At 36.6% G+C, this 17,961-nt stretch overlaps 1 protein-coding gene across 1 annotated transcript in view; it reads right to left on the bottom strand.

The window, feature by feature from the left end:
* LOC110959898 (proline-rich protein 7) overlaps positions 1-17,961 on the bottom strand; it is a 36,414-nt gene that overhangs the window by 17,790 nt on the left and 663 nt on the right. Inside the window, exons 2-3 of the mRNA XM_051937413.1 lie at positions 9,354-9,474; positions 820-1,999 (exon numbers count right to left, since the gene is read on the bottom strand). Of these exons, the coding sequence (XP_051793373.1) occupies positions 820-1,174 (355 nt within the window). The 5' untranslated portion in view covers positions 1,175-1,999; positions 9,354-9,474. The remainder of the gene's footprint in view (positions 1-819; positions 2,000-9,353; positions 9,475-17,961) is intronic.

Below are 17,961 nucleotides of genomic sequence, written 5' to 3'. Positions count from 1 at the left end.
TTACAAAATGTATTGAAACTTGACCTAAATGACTCAAACCTTGCCCCAAATTACTCAAAATCTGTCGAAAATGACCTAAAGCTTGTCCAAAATACCTTAAGAATGACTCATACTCATCCTAAATTACCCAAACTTGTCAAAATGTGTCCAAAATTACTCAAAATTTGTCTAAAATGACCCTAAGCTTGTCCAAAATACCTCAAGAATGACTCATACTTGTCCTAAATTACCCAAACTCAAAATTTGTCCAAAATTATTAAAAATTTGGTGAGAAATGACTAAAACTCGTCCTGAAATGACCCCAAATTTACCTGTGGAGGAATTAAAACCAACAGAATTACCTAATATGCTGACCCAGGTCAACAATGACTCATATTTGTCCTGAAATACTCAAAATTTGATCAAACTGATTCAGACTTGTCCAAAGTGACTCAAAATCTGACCAAAATTGCTCAGAATTTGGCAGAAAATGCAAGTAGTCCAAAATGATTTACAAACACAACCATAATGACTTGAAACCTGTCCAAAAAGACCTAACATATCTTTGAAGGGATTATTATCGTTATTATTAGTCCCAAATGACTCACAATTTATCAAGAATGACTCATACTTGTCCTAAAATACTCCAGATTTGATCAAACTGGCTCAAACGTATCAAAAATGACTCAAAATTTGGCAAAGAATGACTCAAACTAGTCCAAAATGACTTGAATGGTCCATAATGACTCAAAACTTGTCTAAAATGACCTAAAATTTGACCAGAAGTTCTTACAATTTGTCCACATGTACCTCTGGAGGAATTAAAACCGGCAGAATTACCTGGCATGCTGACCCAGGTCGCTTGCGGCATCGGATGAGGAACCTGCAGAGGAAGTGGTGGTGGTGAAAGCGCCTGAGGAGGGCAGAACTGAGGCGGCTCTCTGGGCAGCTGTGGAGGGCACGGAGGCGCCGGCGGGGGAGGAGGAGGAGGCGGCGGATATCCGGCGGCATGGCAGCTGAGCGGCTCCATGTCCACGGTCCGGAGACACTGCTCCCTCAGCCTCTCCTCACGGCGGCGCTTCAGCCGACGCTGCAGGAAGCTGCAGAAACAGCAGAGCATGACGATGAGCGCCCAGACCAACCAGAAGCCGGCGAAACAGGCCAGGAAGGTGTAGGTGCCCTGCGACATCACCATGGCGGTGACGGGAACAGAGGAGCTGAGAGGGGCCGGACCGGAGCGTCGGGTTCACAAACGGTGGCACATTTGGTGATAAAAAACACCGAGCTTAAATACTGACAGACATCTAAGAAATAATTACTGTGCTTGATGAGAGGCTTTGTTTTGAGATGGCAGCTCTGTTCAAGCTTAAACAGACTTTAAAAAAGCTTCTGGCGTCAAAATTGAGTCAAAAATGTCAGCGTCAGAGCTGAATGTTCAGCATGATGCAGTTACAGTCTCAGATGAAGGCTGGAAGTCATTAAGAAGCAGCATCTTTGATAAAATGTATAATCACAGGCGTCCTAATTAAGCTAGATCCGTTCAGAGATTAATGAACGACAAATTATGTGTGTGGAAGTGGGAGGCTTGGCATGCAACAGCAGCAAATTCAGTCAAAAAAGTCTGAATAAAAATCTAATATTTCATCTTAAATGAAGAATCGGTTCCTGGATGGTGTTCTGTATCCGTCCAGATGTTTCACAAGAACCTCCTTTAGGTGCATGAATCCCGCTCCGTTGTCCCACAGATGAGCTCCTTCAACATCCATTTAAATTCTCCAAAAGTCTCCTCTGGACTCCTCTAAGTAATCCACCCTCCGCCTCCTCAGCTTTCTGAAAACTTCTCCCTTATTTCTGACAGATGAACTGAGGTGACATCCAATCAGAAGCGCCAAAAAGAAAAAAGCCCACAGAAGTGATGTGTTGGTCCACGTGAAGCCCAACAGCTGGTCCCTTCAGGATCCGAGTTGGGGGTCCGTCCTCCCCCTCAGATCCCGGCGGGACTCCTCGGCCTCACACTGCCCTACAAAGAGGGAGGCGACACAGATTCAGACAACATTTTGGACACAGTGAGAACACAGAGCAGCGAAAACAGCGTGGTTTTAAATCTCAGCTGTTCGGCCGGGATTACGACGCCGACCTCGGGGGGCCGAGTATCGGTTTCACACTTCACAGAGCAGCTCACAGAGAAAATATTCACAGCGGTGAAAGAAACAGAGTTACTGGTGAAAAGACAGAATACAGGACACACTATCACTAATTTTGGTTTAACTTAATCAGATACTTTAACAATCTACTGATGTCAGTTATAGATTTTAGGAAACATTTTACTCAAAATTCTGCAAAAACATGTAATTTGTCAAAGCCACAAAAGTTTGAGAATTTGATGCCCCTTTCAGCAGGATTTGTCTGTTTCTGATATGACGATGCTATGGTTAAGATTGGGTTCTGTTTCGTTACAAAAATGACCAGCTTAGGCAAAGATAAAAACAAAAGTTCATCATTTGTTGACCCATCCATCCACCCCAACCTCCTCCCTTTATGGTCCCTAGACTCCAACATCCATATCCATATGTTTCATCTTCATTTTTCATCATTTCATCTTTGGCTAAATTAAAACTTAAACTTCGGTTTAATTTAGCTAAAGATGAAGTCTGAAGTTCGGTGTTTGTTGGACTAGCCATCCACCCTGACCTCCTCCATCTACGGTCAAACAAAATTACACTCCTTCATTGTGTCCGAAGCATCTATATTTGTTGTGTAGCTTCCTTAAAGTTAAGGCTAATTTTTTGCTAAATTAAATCTAAACTTCCTCAAAATTTAGCTAAAGAGGAATTCTGAAGTTCATCGTTTGTTGACCCATCCATCCACCCCGACCTCCTCCCTCTATGGTCTACAGAAACAAAACCAGAGTCCAAAATTGAGTTTGATGCATTTATATTTTTTGTTTAGCTTCCTTTAAAGCTTAGGTTCATCTTTGGCTAAACTAAACCTCAACTTTCTTAAAGTTGAAGTTTAGTTTAGCCAAAGATGAGTTCTGAAGTTCAGCGTTTGTTGACCCATCAATCCACCCTGACCTCCTCCCTCTATGGACCTTCTACAGAAACAAAATCAGACTCCAAAATTGTGTCTGATGAATTTCTATTTTTGTGTAGTGTCCTTAAAGTTTAAGTTTAGTTAACTCAAAGAAGTTCTGAAATCCATCGCTTGTTGACCCATCCATCCACCCTGACCTCCTCCCTCTATGGTCCCCCTACAGAAACAAAACCAGACTCCAAAATTGTGTCCTATGCATTTTTACTTTTATGTAGCTCCCTTAAAGTTTAGGTTAACCTTTGGCTAAATTAAACCTAAACTTCCTTCAACTTTAGGTTCATTTATCCAAAGATGAACACAAAAGTCCATCGTTTGTTGACCCATCCGTCCACCCCAACCTCCTCCTTCTAAGTTCCCTCTACAGAAAAAAAATTAGACTCCAAAATTGTCTCTGATGCATTTACATTTTGTGTGTAGCTTAGTTAAAGTTTAGGTTAATCTTTGGTGAATACTAAACCTATCCTTCCTTAAAGTTTAGATTTAGTTCAGTCAAAGATAAACACTAAAGTCCATCGTTTGTTGACCCATCCATCCACACCGACCTCCTCCCTCTATGGACCCTCTACAGAAACAAAGCCAGAGTCCAACATTGTGTTTGATGCCTTTTTACTTCTATGTTGCGTCCATAAAGTTTAGGTTTAGTTTAGTCAAATATAAACACTAAAGTCCATCATTTGTTGACCCTTCCATCCACCCTGATCTCCTCCCTCTATGAACCCTCTACAGAAATGAATTCAAACTCCAACTGGCCAAAAATCATGGTTTGTACGACAACAGAACATCTTTGGATTTAAAGAAAGCAGCAACCTCCTGGACTATAGGTTGATCTCTAAACGGCAGAAAACAAACTAAATAAAAACTTTTTCAGTGAACCTCCAGCAGAATCAAACTAAAACAGATGAAAGTCGCTGGTTTAGTTTGTAAATTGGCTCAGTTTTGAATTCCGGAGCAGACGTTCTTCTGGACATTTTGTTCTTTCAGTTTTCACTGATTGAGGGCAAAAGATCTTGCAGGGCTTCATGTCAAAGACCCCAAACAGTCAAACACTAATTAGACGACAGAACTCCATCTGGTCGGATCTGACTAAAGATTTCAGACTGAACAACTATGTCTGACTGATGGTGGGAGGTTTTCAGTAGATAGTTTACATTTAAACCATTTCACTGCAAAAGTTGTCTTTGAGGTGGATTTTAATCTAATTTTGGTTGTGTTCTTTCTCTTTGTGGTAGTTTTGTGTCTCTTGTTGGTGCCTTTGTGTCTTTTTTTGGTGATTTTGTGTCTCTTGTTGGTAGTTTTGCATTTTGTTTTGGTTAATTATTGTTGTTTTTGTGGAGTTTTGTCATCGCAAGATGGTAGTTTTGTCTCTCTCTGGCGGCCTAGCATTTCACTGTTGTGGTTTTCTTTTGGGGTTTTTTGTTTGTTTTGGCATTTGTTGTGGTTTTGCATCTATTTTTTGATAGTTGTGTGTTTCGTTGTGGTGTTTTTTTTGTGTGTGTTTGTGGTCATTTTGTGTCTCATGGTGGTCTCTGAGATGGTTTTGATTCTAATTTTGTCTTGTTAGGGTTGTTTTTGCTTTCTTAGCATTGGATCATGACCGGACTGAAGGTGTCCAGTGGATGAAATTCTAAAAGACGCATCCAAAGCACCAAGATCAGTTCAATAGAAAATCATCACAGACACTAGATAAACAACAACAAGGATGAGGAACGTTTCCAGTTCACTTCTCAGGACTTCAGGTCGACCTCTGCTGCAGTTTGAGACGTTTGAAAAAGACACTTGTTCTGTATTACTGCAGTATCCATGTCATGTTGATCATCTTCCACCTCACCTCTGGGAGTCACACCCCTGTGTCTATTGTAATCTAAAATTCCTTCCACGAGGTGATTCATCTTTGGAGGGCTGTTGTGAGGTCGCACAGTCGCTGATATTTCAATCTGCGAGCGCTGATGTGGAACGGAGCTTTTGTTTACTCCCCACGCTTCCTGCCTCTCATCAAAGAGAAGCCACTCAGGCCTCCACACCCACATCCACAGCACTCACACTATTTATACCTTTTTGCCTTTTTAATCGCTCTCATTTGAGCCGCACTTTGCTCCATCTGATCTGAATGTAGGACAGAAAACACAACCAGAAGACGATTTGAACTCTAATAGCTGAAGGGTAGCGGTGAAATGTGGAAAAAAAACGTTGGAGGATGTGACATAATGAACATAATATGATCTAATTGGTGCTTTTAGAGCTGTTACGGACGTTAAAGGCGAACCGAAGCCACTCGAAGGGCTTTACAGGCTGTGAAAAAGGAAAACAGGTCAGTGGTGACTGAACTGCTTTCCACCTCTAATGCATGTTTATCTGCAAACCTCAGACTTGCATAAGGCAGACTCAGATGCATATATTACAGCGCTCCCTCAAAAGGGTGAAATTTCAAGTTGAGGTCGAACAAATAAGGGTTCAGTGTTTTCCTCTGCGGATCTGAAAGCAGCCGATCTGTCGTCACTTTTCACTCAGAGCGAAATCCCTCCCGATCGCTGCCGGTGTCGGATAAACATCTCAAGATCTCTAACTTTTATCCTGCTTTCGTTCTCAATAGTTCTGAAGGTCATGAAGAGTATAAAGGAGCTGAAATGAAATCATGACAGTGAAGTTAAAGTTTAGATTTTCTGCTTTAAACACACTGGAAATGTCTGGACCTGTGTCAGAGGAATAATGTAGGACTCTTTGTAGACATCATCCAGTGCTAGAACTAATTAAATGCAAACCGCTGAAAATTCACTAATTAAAAATATATTAAATGACAAGGCACGTGCAAAAATGTATTGTAGATTAGCTGTAGTACCTGTTTGTTCCACCAGGTGGAGCCCCAGTTTCTTGGATTACCACAAGCAGAAAGCATTATGGGAGTTTAGCTAGCAACGGGCACCATGATAAAGACTTCTGTGGCAGTTAATAAACCACAAACTGAAAACATGTAATAGTTTACTTGGGTGTCTTCTCCAAAATCATTTTTTGTGTTTTTGCATTTGTGTGTGATGGTTTTGTGTCTTTTTTAGTAGTCCTGCTTTTGGGGGTGGTTGTGCATCTCTTTGTGGTCAGTTTTCCTGTTTCTGTCATGTTTTTTTTGGTCTCTGGTAGGTAGTTTTGTTTCTCTGGTCTTTAGAAATTTGTTGTGCTTTTACATCTCTTTTTGGTGGTTTTGTGCCTCTTTGTGGTAGTTTTGCATTTTCTTTTGTGGTGGTTTCAGTCTCTTTTTCATAGTTTTGCATTTCTTTGTGATAGTTTTGCGTCTTTTTGTTGTGGTTTTGTCTTTTGTTGGGTTGTTTTTTCTTCTTTTGTTGGTAGTTTTGCATCCCTCTGTGGTTCATTTCCGTGTTTTTGTTGGGTCTCCGGTGGCTTGGAATTTGTCATGGTTTTGTATCTCTTTTTGGTGGTTTTGCTTCTCTTTTTGGTGATTTTGTGTCTCATTGTGGTGGTTTCGTGTTTTTCTGCAGTGGTTTTGTGTTTCTTTGTGAAACGTTGTCTCTGTTTGGAAGAGAAGAAAACTGTTAAAAACTTCCATCCCTAGTTTGGACGACTTGATCACATAATTGCGGATATTTGATTTTATCTGTGCAAACAGGTAAAGATTGGATTTATTGATTATTTCAGCGGTGATCAGGATAAACAGATATTTGTGAGTTTTCGGATGTGAAACGCCTATAAAACACCTCCAACTGTCAGATAAAATACTGCGTTTGGTCTGACTGCCACTCTTTGAAGACTAGAAATGCTAATGACTAATTGTTAATATCTTAATTGTGGTAATAATTTAACCACTTAAAAACAAATCAGATCACTAAGGTCGACAAGTGCCATGCATGCTAGTAAATGTATTGTAGATCAGCTGTCGTACCTGGTTGTTCCACCAGGTGGAGCCTCTTAATATTTAATACTGTAGAGCTCAGAGGAGGCGTCACTCAGACTTCAGTTCATGTTGGCAAGCAGAGAGCATTGTGGGGGTTTAGCTGGTAAAGGGGCAGCATGACAAAGACTTCTGTGGTGTTTAATGGATTCCGGACAGAGCTAACACATGCAGGTAACTGTAATTTAAAATAATATGATAATAATAAGTAAGTGAAATTTATGTATATAGCACCATTCACAGATATAAAATCAGAAGGTGCTTTACAGTAAAAATAAAACAAGGATCATACCATAATGCTAAAGATATTAAACTATTGTAACGGGGGAGCAACAGCAAGAATAAAGCAGTGAAGATCAACAAAAGGCCTTTTGGAAAAAAAATATTTTCAGCTAAATGAAGGGGTTAAAGTGATTTGAATTAAAGCAAATATTGTGTGTTTATGCCTAAATGTAAAGAAAATATGCAAAACTGTCAAATGTATGAAACTATTAATTGAATAATTGAATACCTTTACATTTAATATGTATACCGTTATTGCAGTACATTCACTCTGTTTCCCCCTGTGCTATTTCTCCGAGTGTCCCTGGTCCCAGAGCTGGATGCTTCAGATCTGCGGTCGATGTTCCACCAGCTGGTCCAGTCTCCACCATGTCCACTGTGGGATGCTGCTACTGACCTTCCACCAGCCCTCTGCTTCCAATTCCCTTTTTCCACGAGTCAACTCTGCATCGCCTTCAATATACTGTTATGCTAACTTACATACTGTTTGAATTTTACTGCTAGCTATATAAGGAGTATGTTTAATGTCAGAGCCGTACATCATAAGAGTAAACTATGAGTCAGTTTTCAATGTTAGCTTATACTTTGTCTGTGTCACATATCCTGTCATGCATGTATTCAAATGTGTGTTGTGTTTTCCTTGCTTTCTCACCCCTCCCTCTTCTCCCATCCCTCCCCCTTGCCCTCTTCTGTCCTTCTCAACCCGCCCGGCCAGCAGGCAGATGGGTCCCCCCTATTTAGAGCCGGGTTCTGCTCGAGGTTTCTTCCCTGTTAAAAGGGTGTTTTCCTTGCCACTGTCGCCTTTGGGCTTGCTCTGGGGGTCAGGCATATGGGTTCTGTAAAGCGTCTTGAGACGATTTGACTGTAATTGACGCTATATAAATAAAATTGAATTGAATTGAATTGAATTGAATATTGATTAAAAAAAGTATGTTTGGATGCACCGAGTACTGTTCAGTTCCATCTTTAAACAAGCAGTATAGTTTAATCAACCTTTAAATGTCACTAAATGTTATGAAATGACAGGTTTAGGTCATAAACTAAAGAACTCTGGACTTTAAATCTTTGTTTCTGGATGTTTTTACACAGTTTTTCACTTATTTTTAAACATTTTATCGCACCATGTAATTTGGAAATCTACCAAGACAACTCTTTAGATGCTGAGTTACTCATACATTTAAGCATTTTCAGTTTAATAGCGTCATTTTAAACCGCATTTTGAAAAGTATAGTTTGACCCCAGCAGTCACATGACCTCGGCCCATCTGCTTACGTGTTTAAATGCTGAGAATAATGAATGTTTGAATCATGAATCACCTGCTGCAGCTTCAAACAATCAGACCTCGAACTTTAAACACAAAGACGATTCTTCCAGTTTTATTTTCCGTCTTTCTGATCCTCCAGCTGCTCCTCAAACCTCCATGTTCTTCCTCTCCAGGTGAGTTTAATCAGGAACAATCATCAAACTCCTCTGCAGCTCTGGAGGATTTCTGCTTCTTTCTTGCTGAGATAATTCTACTAATTATTCTTTTGCAGTTTTCTGTTGTTTATCTGAGGGCCTGGAGGATTATCTTCTAGTTTATTTATATTAATATTTCATGCTCACTGCTTCTTTTACCTTCTATTTTTCTCTTATTCTCCAAACTACCCAACAAATATTCAGTCTTGTTCTCTGTGCGTTTGCCTCTAAATCATTTTTTTTTTAATATTCTGTGTTTTGTCAGGCGCTTGTAAAGCACTTTGAGCTGCGTTTGATTTGTTTTTGAAAAGTGCCTCAGTAGGAAATTAAAATAAAACGGCTTTGGTGAAAAGTAGTAAACAGATATTGGCAGCGGTTTGTGTTTGAAGGCAGAATCTGTACAAATAACTATAAATAAACGCCAGGAGCAGGAGCTGGAGCTGCGACTGTGTTTTCACACGTCTGGGGCAGCAAATAAAGGACGTAAACGATGAAAAACGTTCCTCAAAATAAAATAAGGAAAAGTTACATGACGGTTTGTGCTAAAATCTTCACTGTAATGTCGCTTGAAGCTTTATTTTTGTTTACTTTGACTGAAGTGAGCTGATTTTAAGCTGTTTTACAAAGTGAATTTTATGCTTACAGTAAATTCTGATGTCAGTGAAGCTGAATAAACTGGATCGAGGACGGATGCTGTTGGATTCCAGCTGAGGAACATCTGGAGAGAGGTGAGGCCTTCAGTACTCTTAGTTCACAATCTGAACCTGAAAAAAACACACCAGTGGGTTTAAAAGACAAGAAAAAATGGCAAAAATTTCACCATTCATTGGAGCCAGAAACTGTAAAAACTGAGAAAATTACCAGATTATCAGCTTTCTGACAGTCCTTGAATGCATCATGTGTGACATTCATTTCAGTCAGGAAAATCCACCATATTGAAGCTTAAAATTGTGATATTTCACCCAAATCCCTTTGTTTTACACAGGAAAAAACTTTCCCTTGACTTGCATTCAGGTAAAATACATGAATTTTTCTTGTCTGAAGCCCAATTTATAGTCTTGTAAATTCATTTTTTTTTCAACTAAAAACCCCAAATGTTTCAGTTTACTGTGAAAGAAGTGGAAAAACTAGCAGATATTCCATTTTTCAGGACCCAAAATGGTGATTTTTGACATTTTTAGTTGAAACTCTGAACCCTAAAACTCACCAGCAGGTTTGAAAACCTTTAAAAGCAAACAATAAAAGGCAGAAATTACATCATTTAACAGAAATGATAAAAACAGAAAAAATCTGCATATTTTTAGCCTTCTGACAGACCTTGAACACATCATGTGTGCTGCTCAGTTCAATCAGGAAAATTAAGCAAATCTCAGCTAAAAATTGTGATATTTCCTCCAAATCTCTTCATTCCACACAGTGAAGAATTTGCTCCTGACTTGTATTCATTTAAAATACATGAATTCTTATTATCTGAAGCCCGATCTATAGTCATACAGCTTCATTTTGTTAACCAAAAATCCCAGATGTTTGAGTTCAGTGGAGAAATTAGCAGACAGTCCCTTTACCAGGACTGAAAATGGTGATTTTTGACATTTTTAGTTGAAACTTTGAACCCAAAAACCCACCAGTGGTTTTGAAGACGCAAGTAATTTAAAAGAAAAAAATAAAAGGCAAAAAAAAAAATGCATGATTTATCAGACAGAAAGTGTAAAAATAGAAAAAAAAAATCCTCAAATTTTCAGCTTTCCAATGGAACTTGAATGCATCATGTGTGTTGCACAGGTCAGTCAGGAAAATTAACTATTATTTAATCAAAATCACTATATTCTACGTGTTTCGCTGAAAAAAAACAACAAAAATAAATCGTTTGCACTAAATAAATTCCGTAAAAGACTAAAAATTCTGGATTAGTCAGAGAAACTGTGAATGTGTGGCTGATTCAACTACGACCGACAGTCACAAGACAAAAATTCAAAGAGGAAAATGAATCAGACTGGATCAATGAAATAAATGCAGCACGGCTCTAAAACAGAGGATACATTCAGCACGGTGAATGACGCCACGCTGAGGGGGAGGGCCGGCAGGACGTCAGGATTCACAGCAGAACACTGAGAGGCTGTTCAAACCAAATGTCAGTGACGAAGCGCAAGTTCAGCAGCGTCAACATTCACGTTACCGGCTTTTTAACAGCTGAGGGTGAAGAGTCTGGTCCTGTTCATGGGACAATAATTATAAACTACACATGAAAATCAGTCCGTTCGAGAGCAACCATGAATGTGAACACAATAGAACAACAACTCTGTCTCTTTTCTCTCAGTTTAAACGTAAAGTGCAGCAGCAGATGTGAAGTTTGGAAGGTAAATTAATGCAGACTTTAACTGTTAAAAACCATGAAACAGGTGAATTAACCAGGAATCAGCAGCAGGGGGCGCTAAATCACAGCTGCTTACATCAGTTTAATACATTTTTCAGGTAATAAAGACACTAATTTATAATTTTTTAAGTAAATGTCATGACACGATCATTGGTTCCTTATGAACCTCGTTTAAATTCTGTCACCTGACAAAATAAATGTTCAAATTCCAGTTTAAAAAACAAACTAAAGCCCCTTGAAGTCAAGTCATGGTTTTTTATGCAGCAAATTTCAGACAACAGCAAAGTGTTTTCTAGTAAATAAAGGCTATGAGGGGTGTTTGGGATTAAATCAACTAGTTTAAATGTTAATTTAAATGCTAATTGGACTCTAAAAGTGAAGAATAATGTTAAAATCCTTTACAATATTTACTGTCTCAATAGTTTGTGCAACATCAGTTTCAGAACCTTTTTATTTTCATGTGTAATATTTGAATTACATGTACGACACTGTCAGTGTAAGGATTACTTATTACTTCAGTATATCTGTCAGCGTTACACCAAACTGTTCTATTCTCTTTACTTTTGGTAATTCAGTATTGCCTGGCACAAGAATGTCCTCCTTCGAGATGAATAAAAACTTCTTGTTTTATCTTATCTCATCTTTTAAAACCCTGATTTTACCTCAGTAATTTGCATATCGGGGATTAAAACTTCATAAAAATCATCTAAAACACGACTTTACCCGACGACAAAACATAATAAGGCTGAGATCCTACAGTGTTATTAATTATGGAAAATAAACAAACTAATATGATTAAATATCTAAGGATTCTGGGTATTTTTAACTACACAACTGAACCAAACTTTAACCATAAGGGTTCCAATAAATCAGTGTGACAGAAATGTTTGTTTACTATAAAAATATGTTGGGTTTAATGGAGTTTCTTTATTCTTTTCAGCAGCGGTACGAACCTGAACCTGGACGGTTTGGACTGACCAATCACAGGGTAGGAAAACATGTTAAAAAAAAAAAACGGTGTCTGAGGAGCAACCAATCAGAGAGCAGCCTCAGGTCAGCTGATCACCAAACATTGAAGGGACTCCAACACTTTGGTTTTCATTTCAAGGTTCCAAACTGAGTGAAAAGACCTGAAGTATCTCCTAATCATCCACGATAAGAGCTGGTAAAAAAAAACCTTCAAATGTGAACGTAGGAGTTTCAGATCAACTTTTGGGCCCTGAGTCATTAAATATTCAGAATCTGCCAACATCCAGTCCCAGTCCGACACTGTTTCCAAGAAGGCTCACAATTCATGCATATTAAAGTGATTAAAATCCATCCAGTGTGTCACTTGACAGCTGAATACCTCAAAAAACTGCATTTCTGCATCCAAGATGTTCCCCAGTGGTATTTAGATGGTTGGAAACCTGTAAAACTTCAGTAGAACACTGTCTGGAAATGTAGCGTTAGAGGGTAAATGTAGCGTTAGAGGGTAAATGTAGTGTTAGAGGGTAAATGTAGCGTTAGAGGGTAAATGTAGCGTTAGAGGGTAAATGTAGCGTTAGAGGGTAAATGTAGCGTTAGAGGGTAAATGTAGTGTTAGAGGGTAAATGTAGCGTTAGAGGGTAAATATAGTAATAGAGGGTAAATGTAGTTATAGAGGGTAAATGTAGCATTAGAGGGTAAATGTAGCATTAGAGGGTAAATATAGTGTTAGAGGGTAAATGTAGTGTTAGAGGGTAAATGTAGTGTTAGAGGGTAAATATAGTGTTAGAGGGTAAATGTAACATTGGAGGGTAAATGTAGTTATAGAGGGTAAATGTAGCGTTAGAGGGTAAATGTAGTGTTAGAGGGTAAATATAGTGTTAGAGGGTAAATATAGTAATAGAGGGTAAATGTAGTGTTAGAGGGTAAATGTAGCATTAGAGGGTAAATATAGTGTTAGAGGGTAAATGTAGCATTAGAGGGTAAATATAGTGTTAGAGGGTAAATGTAGTGTTAGAGGGTAAATGTAGTGTTAGAGGGTAAATATAGTGTTAGAGGGTAAATGTAACATTGGAGGGTAAATGTAGTTATAGAGGGTAAATGTAGCGTTAGAGGGTAAATGTAGTGTTAGAGGGTAAATGTAGCATTAGAGGGTAAATATAGTGTTAGAGGGTAAATGTAGTGTTAGAGGGTAAATGTACTATTAGAGGGTAAATGTAGTGTTAGAGGGTAAATGTAGTGTTAGAGGGTAAATGTAGCATTAGAGGGTAAATATAGTGTTAGAGGGTAAATGTAGTGTTAGAGGGTAAATGTACTATTAGAGGGTAAATGTAGTTATAGAGGGCAAATGTAGTTATAGAGGGCAAATGTAGCATTAGAGGGTAAATATAGTAATAGAGGGTAAATATAGTGTTAGAGGGTAAATGTAGCGTTAGAGGGTAAATGTAGTGTTAGAGGGTAAATATAGTGTTAGAGGGTAAATATAGTAATAGAGGGTAAATGTAGTGTTAGAGGGTAAATATAGTGTTAGAGGGTAAATATAGTAATAGAGGGTAAATGTAGTGTTAGAGGGTAAATGTAACATTGGAGGGTAAATGTAGTTATAGAGGGTAAATGTAGCGTTAGAGGGTAAATGTAGTGTTAGAGGGTAAATGTAGCATTAGAGGGTAAATATAGTGTTAGAGGGTAAATGTAGTGTTAGAGGGTAAATGTACTATTAGAGGGTAAATGTAGTGTTAGAGGGTAAATGTAGTGTTAGAGGGTAAATGTAGCATTAGAGGGTAAATATAGTGTTAGAGGGTAAATGTAGTGTTAGAGGGTAAATGTACTATTAGAGGGTAAATGTAGTTATAGAGGGCAAATGTAGTTATAGAGGGCAAATGTAGCATTAGAGGGTAAATATAGTAATAGAGGGTAAATATAGTGTTAGAGGGTAAATGTAACATTGGAGGGTAAATGTAGTTATAGAGGGTAAATGTAGCGTTAGAGGGTAAATGTAGTGTTAGAGGGTAAATGTAGCATTAGAGGGTAAATATAGTGTTAGAGGGTAAATGTAGTGTTAGAGGGTAAATGTATCATTAGAGGGTAAATATAGTGTTAGAAGGTAAATGTAGTTATAGAGGGTAAATGTACTATTAGAGGGTAAATGTAGTGTTAGAGGGTAAATGTAGCATTAAAGGGTAAATGTAGTGTTAGAGGGTAAATGTAGCGTTAGAGGGTAAATATAGTGTTAGAGGGTAAATGTAACATTGGAGGGTAAATGTAGTTATAGAGGGTAAATGTAGCGTTAGAGGGTAAATGTAGTGTTAGAGGGTAAATGTAGCATTAGAGGGTAAATATAGTGTTAGAGGGTAAATGTAGTGTTAGAGGGTAAATGTACTATTAGAGGGTAAATGTAGTGTTAGAGGGTAAATGTAGTGTTAGAGGGTAAATGTAGTTATAGAGGGCAAATGTAGTTATAGAGGGCAAATGTAGCATTAGAGGGTAAATATAGTAATAGAGGGTAAATATAGTGTTAGAGGGTAAATGTAACATTGGAGGGTAAATGTAGTTATAGAGGGTAAATGTAGCGTTAGAGGGTAAATGTAGTGTTAGAGGGTAAATGTAGCATTAGAGGGTAAATATAGTGTTAGAGGGTAAATGTAGTGTTAGAGGGTAAATGTATCATTAGAGGGTAAATATAGTGTTAGAAGGTAAATGTAGTTATAGAGGGTAAATGTACTATTAGAGGGTAAATGTAGTGTTAGAGGGTAAATGTAGCATTAAAGGGTAAATGTAGTGTTAGAGGGTAAATGTAGCGTTAGAGGGTAAATATAGTGTTAGAGGGTAAATGTAACATTGGAGGGTAAATGTAGTTATAGAGGGTAAATGTAGCGTTAGAGGGTAAATGTAGTGTTAGAGGGTAAATGTAGCATTAGAGGGTAAATATAGTGTTAGAGGGTAAATGTAGTGTTAGAGGGTAAATGTACTATTAGAGGGTAAATGTAGTGTTAGAGGGTAAATGTAGTGTTAGAGGGTAAATGTAGTTATAGAGGGCAAATGTAGTTATAGAGGGCAAATGTAGCATTAGAGGGTAAATATAGTAATAGAGGGTAAATATAGTGTTAGAGGGTAAATGTAACATTGGAGGGTAAATGTAGTTATAGAGGGTAAATGTAGCGTTAGAGGGTAAATGTAGTGTTAGAGGGTAAATGTAGCATTAGAGGGTAAATATAGTGTTAGAGGGTAAATGTAGTGTTAGAGGGTAAATGTATCATTAGAGGGTAAATATAGTGTTAGAAGGTAAATGTAGTTATAGAGGGTAAATGTACTATTAGAGGGTAAATGTAGTGTTAGAGGGTAAATGTACTATTAGAGGGTAAATGTAGTGTTAGAGGGTAAATGTAGTGTTAGAGGGTAAATGTAGTTATAGAGGGCAAATGTAGTTATAGAGGGCAAATGTAGCATTAGATGGTAAATATAGTAATAGAGGGTAAATATAGTGTTAGAGGGTAAATGTAACATTGGAGGGTAAATGTAGTTATAGAGGGTAAATGTAGCGTTAGAGGGTAAATGTAGTGTTAGAGGGTAAATGTAGCATTAGAGGGTAAATATAGTGTTAGAGGGTAAATGTAGTGTTAGAGGGTAAATGTATCATTAGAGGGTAAATATAGTGTTAGAAGGTAAATGTAGTTATAGAGGGTAAATGTACTATTAGAGGGTAAATGTAGTGTTAGAGGGTAAATGTAGCGTTAGAGGGTAAATATAGTGTTAGAGGGTAAATGTAACATTGGAGGGTAAATGTAGTTATAGAGGGTAAATGTAGCGTTAGAGGGTAAATGTAGTGTTCGAGGGTAAATGTAGCATTAGAGGGTAAATATAGTGTTAGAGGGTAAATGTAGTGTTAGAGGGTAAATGTACTATTAGAGGGTAAATGTAGTGTTAGAGGGTAAATGTAGTGTTAGAGGGTAAATGTAGTTATAGAGGGCAAATGTAGTTATAGAGGGCAAATGTAGCATTAGAGGGTAAATATAGTAATAGAGGGTAAATATAGTGTTAGAGGGTAAATGTAACATTGGAGGGTAAATGTAGTTATAGAGGGTAAATGTAGCGTTAGAGGGTGAATGTAGTGTTAGAGGGTAAATGTAGCATTAGAGGGTAAATATAGTGTTAGAGGGTAAATGTAGTGTTAGAGGGTAAATGTATCATTAGAGGGTAAATATAGTGTTAGAAGGTAAATGTAGTTATAGAGGGTAAATGTACTATTAGAGGGTAAATGTAGTGTTAGAGGGTAAATGTAGCATTAAAGGGTAAATGTAGTGTTAAAGGGTAAATGTAGCGTTAGAGGGTAAATGTAGTTATAGAGGGCAAATGTAGCATTAGAGGGTAAATATAGTATTAGAGGGTAAATATAGTGTTAGAGGGTAAATATAGTGTTAGAGGGTAAATGTCGTTGTAGAGGATAAATGTAACATTGGAGGGTAAATGTAGTATTAGAGGGTAAATGTACTATTAGAGGGTAAATGTAGCATTAAAGGGTAAATGTAGTGTTAGAAGGTAAATGTAGCGTTAGAGGGTAAATGTAGTGCTGTTGTGGTATTGACATTATTTACAGTTTTGGCTTTGGCCTGTTTTTTCTTTTGTTTTAATTTGTTTTACATTTTTTGTTATTTTTTACAGTAATCACAGAAATTACTGCCTTTTCTGTGATTTTGTTCAATATTATATACATTTAACAAAAATAGAAATTCTGTGAAATAACATAAGTAATTTACCATTTGCAGTTCTTAATTATATCAGTAAAATAGTCATAGTTTTGATTAGTTCAATGCAGTAAAATAATGACATCTGTAATTTATTTAAGACATTTCTAAATTTTTAATATACATTATTTTTGTTTCAAACAAAAGCAAATATATGTAAAATAATGAATATGATATATAAATATTTCATAAATTTAAATATGAAAGACAGATGTTTAAAATTTTGACCTTTTTTACAGACATGTAAATTATTTCTCTTTTCTGTCATTTTACTAGAAATTTGCAATTCAATGAAACAGAAATTGAGTAAAATAATAATACATGACAATTATATAATGAACATATATAATATAGAAAATAATTACAATTATTAAATTGTTAATATAAATATTTTTTCCTTACCAGCAAGTATCTGTAAAAAAAATCCATAATAAATCTTATATAAATCAAAATTTGAAAAAAAAACAGATATTTGCAGTCTTGACTTGTTTTGTTGTTTTACAGTAAATGTGTAAATTAAATATTTTTAATGATTTTACTACATATCAGTAGCTTGTAATAAATTGTGTAAAATAGCAGTTAAAATATATAACAATAAATATAATCAAAAAAATTATTTACCATTTTTCAGCAATTAATAAACATATCTTTAACAGCCAATATATTTTACAAAAACTTTAATATTTAACATAATATAGATGTAAATTATTTTAAATTTTATTTTACAGTAAACATGTAAATTAATATTTTTTCCAAGATACCTATAATTTATCAAAACAAAAATTATGTGAAATAACTGTAAAAAAATGTATTTCTCTGTCTTCAATATACATCTATTATATATATATATATATATAGCTTAGGTGTGTTTTAATAAATAATATCTTTAACAAAACACAGAGGTTCAGCAAATAAAAACAGTTTAAAATTATGTATTTTCAAGTTATTAACTCTGGTAATTTGAGTAATTTAAAAAGTGAAATATGTATTTATTTATCTGTGATTTATTTATTTGTGTTTTTTTATTTGTGCATTTATTTATTTGTGCCTTTATTTGGTTATATTTATGCATTTATTTATTCATTAATTAGTTTAGTAGATTATTTATTTGTGCATTTATTTTTGTTTAATTGTGTATTATTTTTTATTGGTGTATTTCTTCATTTGTG

This window comes from Acanthochromis polyacanthus, chromosome 17 (assembly GCF_021347895.1).
Source record: "Acanthochromis polyacanthus isolate Apoly-LR-REF ecotype Palm Island chromosome 17, KAUST_Apoly_ChrSc, whole genome shotgun sequence".
Lineage (NCBI taxonomy): Eukaryota > Metazoa > Chordata > Actinopteri > Pomacentridae > Acanthochromis > Acanthochromis polyacanthus.
The sequence above is the reverse complement of the archived record's forward strand: the minus strand, read 5'-3'. Positions and strand labels throughout refer to the sequence as shown.